This window comes from Condylura cristata, unplaced genomic scaffold (genome assembly GCF_000260355.1).
Source record: "Condylura cristata isolate star-nosed mole 26May11 unplaced genomic scaffold, ConCri1.0 scaffold00010, whole genome shotgun sequence".
NCBI lineage: Eukaryota > Metazoa > Chordata > Mammalia > Eulipotyphla > Talpidae > Condylura > Condylura cristata.
In genome coordinates this window covers 5,417,048-5,429,299 of record NW_004567111.1, presented here as the reverse complement: position 1 = coordinate 5,429,299, position 12,252 = coordinate 5,417,048, and the positions used below count along the sequence as shown (strand labels likewise).

General features: G+C 59.6%; 1 protein-coding gene across 2 annotated transcripts in view; it reads left to right on the top strand.

Moving 5' to 3' along the window:
- UBAC2 (UBA domain containing 2) overlaps positions 1 to 12,252 on the top strand; it is a 111,535-nt gene that overhangs the window by 86,173 nt on the left and 13,110 nt on the right. For both annotated transcript variants that reach the window (XM_012723284.1, XM_012723283.1), the window contains one exon: positions 1,937 to 2,182. In XM_012723284.1, coding sequence (XP_012578738.1) covers positions 1,937 to 2,182 — 246 coding nt within the window. The remainder of the gene's footprint in view (positions 1 to 1,936; positions 2,183 to 12,252) is intronic.

Genomic DNA, 12,252 nt, shown 5'->3' with positions numbered 1-12,252 from the left:
CCTTAGGTGCAGGCAAAAGTTAATGCACCCTCATTTCCTTAGAAGACATAACCATGTAAAGTACCACCACACCAATGGGTTTAGCGGGTATCTGGGTGTGGTGTCTAAGACAAAGTGTATGTGGTGGTGCTCGGTGGAAGCGCTCCTGCGCAATTCCTGAGTTTTACGTGCAACAGTCAGTATGAGCCGTGAGCACATGGTGACGAGTTAAAGATGCATAGTGTTATCCCTAGGGCCAACACGAGGGGAAAATGCAATGAGAGAGTGCCAGAAAAACGAACAACCGAATGAATTAAAATATTGGAAAATGTGGGCTGAACACAAAATTCAGAAAAGAGAACGAAAGGACGCAAAGCAGGGACACAGAAGCCAAATAGCGAAGTCCAACTTCAGCAAGTGTAAGTGACGGAGTGTAGGCCAGAGACGCCCTCCACGGGGCGCTCCCAGCCCGGAGCCAGCAGGGAGGGTGTCGCTGTGGGCAGTGCCGGCCGCGGGGGCTCCGGCTGCTCCTGCCACCCGGTGCCTGTTTGCTGAGCGTGTCCGGGCGCCCGGGAACCTTCTGCCGTCGCTCGGATCCGCGCTTCTCCACCTGCGCCGAGGCTCTTCTGATTACTCAGGGTGTTTTCCGTTTTGTTACTGTGGTTCAGGATGACAGCTTCTTAGTTTCACTGAATGTGGAGTTTGTCCTGTTTTCATTTTCTTTGTTGTTTCTGTACCGTGTTCGAGAGAAGGGCCCTGGACATGACCTGAAATCGGAAGTCTCCCGCCATTCACTTTTCTGCCTACTCCTGACTGTGCTTCTGCGGCTGCACCAGAATGTTACTTAAACATCATCAAAGGCCTCCAGTGGCCAGTGGCTGTTTTCTTCTCCTAGTTGACCCCTGAGCTGCGTTCGAGCCGACCGGTCCCATCTTCAGACTGTTCTCTTAGCTTCAGCGCCCTAAACTCTGCCGGTTCCACTTCTGCTGGTGGCAGACCCCTCAGGTTTCTTCTCCGGCTGCCTCTCCGGTCCGCCCACCAAGTCCTGGGCTGGCCCTGGGTTCAGCCCGCGTCTCCTCTCTTCCCCCCACCCCGCCCCACTCTCTCCAGCTCCCCCAAATGTCTCATCTCATCTAGTCCCGTCATTTGGAGTCCGCCCAATACCAGGGGTTCCAGGCACGTGCATCCAGCTGCTGCTTGGTGTCCCCAGTAAAATCCCCGGTCGATGCCCCCACGTTCATTCCTGCATTGCATTTGCTGTTTTGTCTGCCTGAAGTGTTCTTCCTCCTATTCTCCAACTCACTGGCACCCCGTTATTCTTCAGACCTTCATTCAGGTATCACTGCTGCGAGAGCCGCCTCGGCTGCCCAGCCGAGCGGGGCCTCGTCAGGCAAGGTCTCAGTCGGTGCCGTTAACTTCTTGTCTCAAGAATCAGAGGTTTCTTTTTTTTTACAAATAGGCCACCTTCCTTTTTAGCCAGAAGTCACTAGACTTCTCTTTCCAGATAAAGGACCTTAACAAGAAAAACAGGCTCGTTTGTAAGCAGATTGTGAACTGCTGAGAGATGGGTGAAAGTGCAGCCTCGGAGTCGGCCTGACGGGTGTGGGGCAGGGCCGGGTCAGATCACGGAACACCGGGGTTCTCTGCCACTTCCCCACAGATGCCCATCTGGCAGTGGGAGAGACCACAGAGCCAGCACCGTATGAAAGTGTTTTGATTATCAGATCTCTCAAGCTTCACTGTTAAATGCAAACATTGCTTTAAAGTATTTTACCGGTGCCGAGGGCTTGAGCGTTTGCCCCTCGTCTGCCTGAACAGAATCAGTTTGCCCGAACGCATGCTGACGTGTGCTGCAGTTTGGTAGTCGTTAGCCATCACCTGAGCCACTGGGACAGAGAATGTGTCCTTGCAAACATGGCTCCATGTCAGCCATCCCCCCGGGAACTTCTTCTTGCAGATTTCCGGCGTCTGCTACAACAGCAAGGTGCTGCAGATCCAGCAGGTGCTCTGCGTCCCCAGCGGCGTGGCCAGGTTCTTCTCCTGCACCCTCGAGCCCATCTTCTCGTCTGCAGAGCCCACCACCGAAGCCAGGGTCGGCATGGGCGCCACGGTGGACATCCAGAGGCAGCAGAGGGTGGAGCAGCTGGACCGGCAGTTCCTGCTCTCGCAGTTCGCGCAGGCCCGGCGGCAGCGGCCGCGGCAGGTAACGGCAGGGGCCCGCAGCCCCTGGCGCCACTCCAGCCGGGTGTCGGTCTCTGAGGGCGGCCGACTCGCGTTTGCTTTTTTTTTTTCGAAAGGCGGAACACTGGACACTGGTCTTGTTCCACTTTGATGAGATAAGCCTTGTTTCTTAGAGAAACACCAACCTCGTTGACAATACCTGACGCCTATCTGTTTTTATCATCTTGCAAAAGCCACAGTGTCTTCCTGTGAAATGCTTATTATCGTGCTCACTGGAGTGAAAGTTGGGGTAAAACTTTTTGATTTTCCCTGGTTGAAGTAGAATATGAGGCAAGAGAATTTTCAGGGGGACAACCGAGGAGTCAGCCAGATAAATGCTGCGTGTCCTCAGCCGGGTCACCAGCCGCAGGCCGCCCCAAGCATTTGCCCCTGCACCCTGAGGCTCCGCTTGGTGCTGCAGTGAGACTGAAACCTCGGTGCTGGCCTCTCGCTCGTCTGTGGCCAGCACAGCCGCTCTTCCTTCTCTTTGTCAGCTTTACCTCTGGGGTGCGAAAGGAGGTCCTGTTCCACCCCCGCCTCCCGTCACCTGGGTGAGAGCAGCGGTGGGCAGACGTCACACACGAGGGCCTGACGTGCCAGCGGCCCTCCGTGGACGGGGCCCCGGTCCCTCTCTGGGTGGGAGTGGGGCGAGTTCGTGGGGAGGGCAGCAGCAGAGCTGCTTCCCACACTGCTATGGGAGCTGAGGTGGCTTCGGGGCAGGCAGTCGAGAGACTCAGGACAGGCGGCCTCGAGGACAGACGGCCGTGTGGGCAAGACAAGGCCGGGTGGGGATCACGGAGCGGCCTCCAGGTGGAGCGCTGAAAGCAAGGTGCCGGCACGCAAGGCACCGGGACGAAGCTCGTGTTCAGCCAGAGGCAGAAGTGGGTCCTGCGAGGAGACACCACAAAATGAAAAACACGAGAACTCATAACGGCCAGGGACCAGAGAGCTGAGTCACAGTGCACGTAGGTGCTCCAGGTAGTCAACAGAGCCACGAGGCAAAAAAAGAAGTAGCCTGGCTTGGCGGTTTCCCGCTCACGCCGTGGCTGGCCGGTGACCGCTGGGGTTCCTGACCTCCCAGCGCCTCCGAGGGGCCGAGGAGCGAGCCGCCTGGGAGTCGGCGGGGCAGGCCTGTGTGCGCGCAGCTGGAGAACGACGTTCCGTGGGGATTGGCAGCTTGGGGCGGCGTGGGAGGGTAGAGGCAGGCTGAGCAACGCTTCTCGGGAGCCTCGCCGACGTGGGGAGAGTGGCTTGGGGGAGCCCTTTGAATTCATCCCAAATTCAGGCCAGAAGCTAAAGCTTTCACGCTCCACCAGCCATCTGTGGGTGCGCGACGGAGGGTCTCCTGGGAGGCACGAGGTGCCAGCACCCCAGCAGCAGAAAGATTGAGCGCTTCCAACCCAAGGGAGGCGGGAGGGGAGGGGGTGCGGTGCTGGGGGTGGCGCAGCACCTCCTTGTGCCACTGGGCTCCTGTTTTCTGGAATGTTGTGGGCCAGAGTCCAGCGTTGGCTGGGGCATGGCAGCAGGACAGACTGCACCCCTCCCGCCAGCGCTCCCGCCGGGCCTCACACGCCCCCTCTCCCTCCTGCCGCCCACTCGCCTGGGCTCCGGGCACGTGCCAGCCTGTGGTCGTCGCTCTGACCGGGACCAGTGGGGACCCTGGGCACAGACAGAGCGGGACACACTCCTCTCCCTTCAGAGTGAGCGATCCCAGGGAGCTCAGGACGCCGGCCAGTGCCCTAAGCTGGATAAATGTCTGAGCGCAGCCGTCTCCCCGGGGTGCCCAGGGAGTAAGATGTGGGAGTGAGGCCACAGTGGGGATGGGCAGCGTGTGGGGAGGTGTCTGGGACTGATGGCGAGGAGGGGAGGCTGGCAGTGAGTGGGAGGCCCAGAGGGGAAAGCCCTCCGGGAGCCGCCTGACTGAAATGAGGTAGGAGAGGGGGAAACGAGAAGTCGGGCCGCAGGGCCAGAGCTGGGTTTGACGCTGGAAGCTGTGAGAAGTGGTTACTCTGTCTAAAAGGCGTTACCTCGGAAGCGCCCATTGTGTCGCCCTGTGGGGGCGGTGGGAGAGCAGGGAGGCCACAGAGGAGAGACGCCCTCCTCCTGGGTTCCCTCCCCGCCCGCCGCGCCCACGGCTCCACACCCCTCCCGGGCCGAGACCCTCCAGCCTGCCTCCTCTCCCTGCCCTGCCCTGCCCTGCCCGCCTCGTCGTCGCCCGACACCTCTGCTAGAATGTTCCACGGGCCCTTGCAGCCCACCACTTCTGTGCTAAACGGGCTTCTCCTTACACGGCGCCCTGAGGAAACCCACCTCATCTGCCCAGAGGGCCAGCCAGGAAGTCGGCTTCATCTCAGGCGTCTCTCGCAGGCATCCTGTCCCTCTGTCGCCCCCCAGTTAAGTCCCGTGGCGTCTCCACATAAATCTGTCATCCCCCCTTCATCCCGCTGCCTCCCTCCCTCTACTGCACCCCACAGTTCTGCCCTCAGAGAACCTGTATTTTTGTCCTACTAAAAACCCTTCAGAAGCCCAGTGCAGCCTCAGCCCAGTCTGCTCATGTCCGCCCCGTTTCTGCCTAAAGCAGCCCCCTGCACACACACACGCACACACGTGCACACTGACTCACCCTCTGTACATGTGCAGGTATCGCTGCCACGGAGGAGCCGTCTCCGCCTCCCCCAGGGCTGACCCTTCTGTCCCTGCAGCCCGTGTCCCTTTCCTGCCCCCTCACCGCCTCTCGCCACACGTGTGCTTCCCACCGTCGTCAGCGTCGGGCCAGTGGCGGCCTTTCTCACTGTATCTGCACCGGATGAGCAGTGCCTAGCAGGAGCTCACATATTGGGGGGACTCAGGGCTTAATATTTACAGAATTATCATCCCGTGGCCTGAGGCCAGCTCGAGTCAGGGGAAGAGTCAGGGCCGGGAAGTGCGCAGATCTGCTCTGAGAGGATCAGTGGCGACCGAACCGCTCTAGACGGCGGGAAGTCAGGAAAGCGTTCAGGACCGGCCGGGGCGAGGGAGCCCGGACAGAAGGAAGCGTCAAAGAGCAGCCTGCGCGTGCCCCCAGACTCGGAGGCACCCCCCACAAGGACCCAGCGGAGGTCCCAACTAGGAGAAGCCCCCGGTCTCAGCGGACATTAGTTCCCTCGGCCAGGAGTCTCAGCGGGAATGCGGCGTGCGGGGTGGTGACCAGGAGCACAAGCCTCTGCTTGTCAGCTGGGCTCACTCGAGGACGTGTGTTGGCCACGTCCCGTCCCTCCTCCGGCGTGACACACCCCCGCGAAAGCCCGCGCGTGCTCTGTGGTGAGCACAAGTTCCCGGGCGCTCGAGCCTCTGTCCTCAGGCCACGTCCTGGCATCCGCAGCAGCCGGTGACAGTTCCCACCAGACAGCGCCAGCTTCGCTGCAGTCCAGAGCCGTCTCCTGGCCGAGATGAAGACTGTCACGGGTACCACACGGCCTCTCTCCTGCGTCCCGTCTCCCCCACACCCAGAGGGTCCGCATTCTTGTGAACTGCCCGCGCTGGGCCCTCAGCAGCCGCCCTCCCCGCCCGCCTCCTCCCCTCAGAGTTGCTGGCCCCAGGGCTGCTGACGTGGGAAGCTCCATCTCGCCCCCCAGGGCTCGTTACCGGACTCCTCAGCCACTCGCTCACCAGGCGGGAGCTGTGTTCCCATGCCTGCCTCCCCTGGGCCTGCCGCCAAGTGCCGCCCGGATGGGGCCTGACTGCCCTGGCCTTCAGGAAGTGGGCAGCCCGCCAGGGAAGGTGTTGGGGCAGCACCAGGCACCAGGTTTCTCTCAGAGCTCATCCACGGCGAAAGGCTAGGCCTGCTCTCCCCAAGGCCCCACACCCTGAGGGACAGAGGCCGACATTCACGTGGACATTGCAGCTCAGCAGACCTTGCGAGAAGCTTGAAAAAAATTGAAAGAGGTGTGGGAACAGGAACAGAACATGACTACAGTCCCCTGAGTTCTCAGAGTGACCCAGACAAGGCTGGGGAGGAAACAGGCCGGGTGTCATCTGCCACCCTGGGTTGTATTTTTCATGTGATCCTGCAAAAAGTTGTGAGTCAGAAAGCAACCTGGACTTAAGTTTAAAAACTTAAGCAGTTCTTGGCATCTGGCCAAAGATTATGAAACCATCAGCTCAAAACCCAGGTGTTCCACAGGGTTCACAGCCCTGGGAGTTACAGTAGTGAGCACATGGGAACAGCCTGAGTACCTGCCAGCAGACCGCTGGATCAACAAGATGTGGCCCTAGCCACGCCATGGAGTATTACACGGCCTTAAGAAAGGACGACGTGCAGCCATTTTCAATAAAATGGATGGATTTGAGAGACGTGTGTACAGCCAAGTCCGACAGGAGCATAAAAACAAACACTGGACCTTTACGTAGCAGTTTGATCACTAAAGCACTTTCAAAGCCAGTGGACGTGAACAGACATCAGAGGGCTCTGAGGTAAGAGTGAGGAGAAAAGAAAGGGACAAGGGTCACAGGATGGGGGGAGGGTAAGGCCTTTTCAAAAAGTGTGAAAAGAGTGCCACCTTTGAGGCAGGACTGAAGTTGAGTTTGTTTCTAAGGAAGATGTCTGCTGCCGCAATCTGAACGACCCGTTGGGGCCCGGGGACGGGCTCGCCCACTGAGCGGCGCTCCGTGGCCACTGTCCAGCCTCCAGGGCAGCCTCTAGTAAACATGTCCCGGGAGCGACTGCTTGAGTCTCTCGGCCTCGTAGCAGGCGCTGTCCCCTTTTCGCTTCTCACAGTGGGAAAGCAGAAGATGATGAAGAGGAGGGCAGGGAGTTGCATTTGCACTGAAGGCGTCAACCCTGTTGGCGGGAGATCTATGAGCCAACAAGGGTGGTCATGGCAGTAAGACCCTTTCAGAAAGCGTCGAGTGGCAGTGACGAGGACGGGACCGCCGCTGTCTCGTGCCTCGCAGGACGCTTGAGGGCGTGCGGCTTGGGGCTGACCTGGTAGTCCCGCTCTTAAAAACGTGTGCCCTGGAACATAGGGCTCCATGCCAGGGGCCCAGGGCCCAGCCCCTGGTTTGGGGCAGTCGGCACCAAGCGCAGTTTCCGTGGTTTCCATGGTGGCGCTCTCTAGTGCCCCCCCCCCAAGATCTTTGATTTTGCATCTGGATTCTTAGAAACGAAAACTTTGACTATCTGACCTCTTAGAGAAAACCATGCCGACCCCTGCTCTGGAGGCTTCCAGAGCCGGCAGAGCATCTTCGCACTTGAAAGTCTGACTTCTCCTCAAAGTTCGCCTTTCTCGGCCGCCCCCGCTTTCTCTGCTGGCTGACGACGCTCGTGCCGTTACTCACCACAACATAAACACGCAGTAAAACTTCCAAGAAGGAATGTCTGCGAGTTCCCTTTTCCTTTAGAGGTGGGATTCAGGGCGATGCCGCAGCGGGGCAGCGTGCCCGCCACACGCACGTGGGAAACGCCCTCAGGCGGCGAAGCCACAGGGCTGGGCCGGTGAACCCTGTTCCTCTCACATCCTGGGCTTCTGGGTGTCTCCGGGACGGCGATCACTTCCTTTTCAGCAGCGAACCCTTGGAAGAGAAACGCAGGTGCAAGGGAAGTCGAGCTGGCGCCCGGCGCGGCCCCAGGTCCGCTGACCGGCCGCCGGTGGTTCTCCGCGTTGGCTGGAGCCGGCTTCCTCCGCGCACTGCCCAGCCCCTGGGGTAACACTGGTGGCTGTGGAAGTTGCTTCTCACTAGCCACCTCGTTGCTAGGTGCCCACGTAACGGACGCTCCGTGGGAGTCACGTCTGCGGTCAGGTCAGTAATCGAGTATTTTTAATGTGGGAGCATCACTTTAGTGTATGGACCGAGCCCTCGGCGCTCCCCACGCCGCATGGGGTGGCGCTGGCTCACTCCCAGCGTGCGAGCCACTGATCTTAGTTTGTGCAGAGTCCTACAGCTGCCCCGTATTCCACTTTAGAACTTGTCATGGCCTCAAAAGCAACTATCTTCAGCAGCCCCCGCCCCCAGCCTCCCATGCCCCAGCCCCAGCCCGCCGCGCATCGCTGACTCTACAGATTTGCCTGGGCGCTCCGCAGACGTGGGTCCGCGCTGCCCGGGCCTGGGCCTGGCCTCTGCCTCTTGCCCATTCTGGCGTTTGAGCCGCCTCGGGGTGCATGGGGCGGGGAGCCCCGCCTAGGCGGCCTGTGCTGGCAGGTGCGTGGAGCCGCGAATGTCACTGCCCTTCACCTGGCAGGTCTGGGAGGAAGCTGCTCCTCCCTGCCCCCCTCCCCTCCTCCAGCGCCCTATCGCTCCCATGCTCCCATTTCCCACCTCTCCACTAGCAGAGCTAGTGCTGGGCCCCTCTGGGGAGTATGGCAGTGCCCGACAGTGCAGGCCTTGCGCTCCCTGAGCTGACAGAAGAAAGAAGCATTTACAGCAAACTGTCATGAACGCCCGCCCGGAGAAGCGCTGCAGCCAGCCCCTGCGGTGCGCCCGCGCCCAGGGCACCGGCGTCCCCTCCACTCCAGGGGCAGCCCCGTCGGCCAGGTGCCCCACTGGAACCCCTGGGGCAGCCTCTCAGCACTTTTCCTTTTCAGCTGTGCTCTTTCAGTTCTCAGTGCCATTTCATTTAAAAACCATTCTGGCTATCTTGTCAACAAAGCAATCTAATCCGTTAGAGCTTGTTCTTTTATGCTTTTTTTTCTTTTGCAAGTGTGAGAGGCATCAGGTGTGGGGTAAGGTACAGTACTTACTTGATAAAAATCTGCAAGTGAAATGAAAATCAGGCGTGAGCGTTTAAAGTGAAATCAGAGCTAAGCAGTTTGTCTCCAGGTGACCTCCTTGCAGAAACCGCTGCCTCCTACTGACCTTTTCTGACAAAAGTGGGAACAGAAAGGCTGGATCAACCAAAAGCCCTTTCCAAGACTGACTCACTAAGTGACCTTGAGCGCATCATCTCTGGTCCCCCCTCTGTCCTGGCGTCTCCACGGGGAAGAGGAGGGCGGCACCATCTCGTGGTATCTAGGAAAGCCAGTGTGAGGTGCTGACCTGCGTGGCATGTGGAGAGAAGAGTCACACCTCGGCCTGTTAGGATGTTTCTTTCATCACCTGCGAATCACGATCAGATCTAAAGATGTGCCCGAGGCAGACACGTTCCCCCCCCCCCCCCCCCCCGTGTGCCGTTACCCAGGGGCACGGGAGGAGCATTGTCCTCGAGGTCATTTTGTGACTCTTCCCCCAACTCCCCCCCGCCCAAAAGCCACCCTTACGCGTTTTTCAAAATCAGACAGCATTGCAGTGGGCCCCCCTGGGCTCGCGGAAGGCCCGAGATGAGCTTGAATGTGCTGGACCCCAGCCCAGGTGTCAGCGTAGGTGACAGCAGTGGTGGTAAGGAGCAGCTGCCCAGGAATTTCCAGTCATGAGTCATGATGGACCGTCCGAGATTACAGTGCAGGTGAGCGATACTGAGATTTTAAAAATCAAACCATCTAAGTGACGCACGTCAGCCCCAGAGTCACAGGGTGCAGGCCCAGGTCACAGCTCAGAGCACTCGCTGCCAGCCGAGAGGCCCTGCCCGGACGCTGTTCCCACCAGGTCTCCCGGAGGGCTCCCCCAGCTCGCCAGAGAGCTCGCTGGGCAGGGCACGCCGGCGAGCGCAGAGGAGCGTGTTGGCAGAGGCCACCGGGCGCTCCAGGCCTGAGCAGCTCTGGCCTCGGCTGTCTGCCACAGCTGCACAGGCCTTGCTGAGGAGAACTCCTTGGCTCCCACGACATTGAATGGGTTGGTTAGGAAGCAGCAGCCCACAGTGAGCTAAGCCAGTCTCATGTGATCCAGCTTTTCATTTTGCAAGTGAGGAAACATAGACCCATGTTTTATTCTTGGCAGCTGGCCTGAGCTCTGTAGACCTGCAGGGTTGCCGAGAAGGAAGCCAGCTACAGAACAGAACAGAGCAGGGCTGGTACTGAGCAGTGGGGGAGGATGGCAAGGGAACAGGAAAGGGCCTCGCGGGTCGCAGGCTGCTGAGAGGCGCCGTGGGTGGAAAGAGCATGCAGGGAAGGGTTGAGAAACAGCCCTGGCTGGGGCTGTTTGGGGGGGGGGGCCTCGACAAAGGGCGGCATAAGCAAGAAGGGAGGCCATCAGGCAGGTGTGGAGGCGGGGCCTCGCGGAGCAGCTCAGGGCTGCAGCGCTGTCCAGGAGACGCTGGGCAGGGCCTCAGAGCGGCGGGCTCGGGAGGGTCACTGTGGAGCCCCCAGCCCCGGTGGCAGGTAGAGCAGGCGGCCAGACCCCAGATGAGCTGTGGCGGACAGAGCACGTGCCTGGGTGGCAGGTGTGTGGTGACGCAGCTGGGAACCTGTGCCTCTGAGTCATGCAGGTGGTGAAACCGTCACCGCAACAAAAATAATAGTTTGAAAAAGAAGCAGAAAGAATGAGGTGCCACAACAAACAGCTGAGGGGGCTTCAGGTTATGCCATGATGAGGGCTGTCACTCCCCGAGGTTGGGGCACAGGAGGAGGTACAGGGTTGAAGTTGTGTCTTGACTGGTCCTGGTCAAAGTGGCTTTGTGGCTCTGAGGTGCAGCTCCAGGGGTGGAGAGGAGAGGGTCTGGGGTCCCCAGCACATGCATGGCAACCACAGCCCTGCGGACACAAGACAGGGACAGCGTGTGGACGCAAGGACCCACTGGGAGTCCACAAGGAAAAAGAAGTGGCTTCTTGTTTAACAGAAGAGCAGGCCAGCAGCTTCCAGAAGGCAGGGGCTTGTCCTGATTCTCTCTCTCTGGCTTCCTGCTGAGGGGCTGAAGCTGTGTTAGTAGACACTGTTGGTAGGTGATGCTGTTGACGTTACTAATGCGTAATTAATGCGATTGCAACAGTCCAGCCTTTCTGCCCCAAACTCCCTGGTAGGGGGTGATGAGAGCACTTTATTCTTCAGATAGTTAAATGTTTGTACTAGTTAAGTGGTTCTGAAATGTTTAAAATGAAGTGACTGATGTCCAATCGAAAATGGAGTCACTGATATCAAGGCACAGGCCGCTCTGGGGAGCTGAATTAGACGCACCCAATGGACACGTGGGCACGGTGATGAGGGAGGACCCCGGGGGCACCCTGGGTGGACTTTGCAGGCCCTCACCCCAACAGCCAGACACTCTGGCCTGGACAGGAAGACTTGCGGGGAGGTAGAAAGAGGCAGCTGGACACCAGCTGGGCGCAGGCGACCTCTACCCGGCTCTGTTTGCTGGACCCGCCTGGCTCCTGCTCCTCTGTCCAGGGACGCCGGACCAGCCCACAGGGCCCGGACACCACGAGCCCTTCACTGCACACACCTGACGGGGGTGGAGCCCGGGACACCTCGGGGGGTGGGGGGCGCCCTCTCTGCTCCCCCTGGGCTCATCAGCAGTGACCACGTTCAAGAGCCGCAGCCTCACAGGTGCGCCGAGGGGGAAACGGGACAGACGGCTCGTGGTGGGGACTCCTGTGCCCCCAGTCACCCGCTCTGGCCAGGAGGCGGTGGGTTTTTACTCGTCTCGGGTCACCACGAGTTTGTTGGCTTCATAAAGCGCAAATATGGAAATTTCGATAGTAGGATGTGGAACAATAATCCCACTCAACGACACTCGTCACCACTAAATTGCTCGCCGCTAATGGCTCGCATGTCCAGGTGTTTCCTGGGGGTCTGGAGAGGACTTCCTGACCCTGCATCATGCGCGGCCACTGGGGGCTGAGGCATTGGTCTCCTCAGGCACCTGGAAAGGCCTGAAGTGCCAGGCTGGGTGTAGGCGGCTTTGGCTGCCCCGAGCGTCACCGGGTAACTTCTCTGGCAGGTGCCGTGACGCAAGCATTGTGGAAACCTCAGTCTGAGGTGGAGTCTCAGGTGCCCCCACCCCACCCCACGCCCGGGGCCGGTGTCCCCCACAGTCATTTCGCTCCTTCCTGTGCACCCACACTCTGCAGACTGTCCGCAGCCCCGGGCAGGTTGGTGACGCTGGCTGGCTCAGGTGGTTCAGCTGTCACCCCCCACACACACACACAAGGCCCCAGTTTCCCAGAGTCAATGGGAAGACCAGAAGCACTGAGAGGTGCCGTGCAGGAG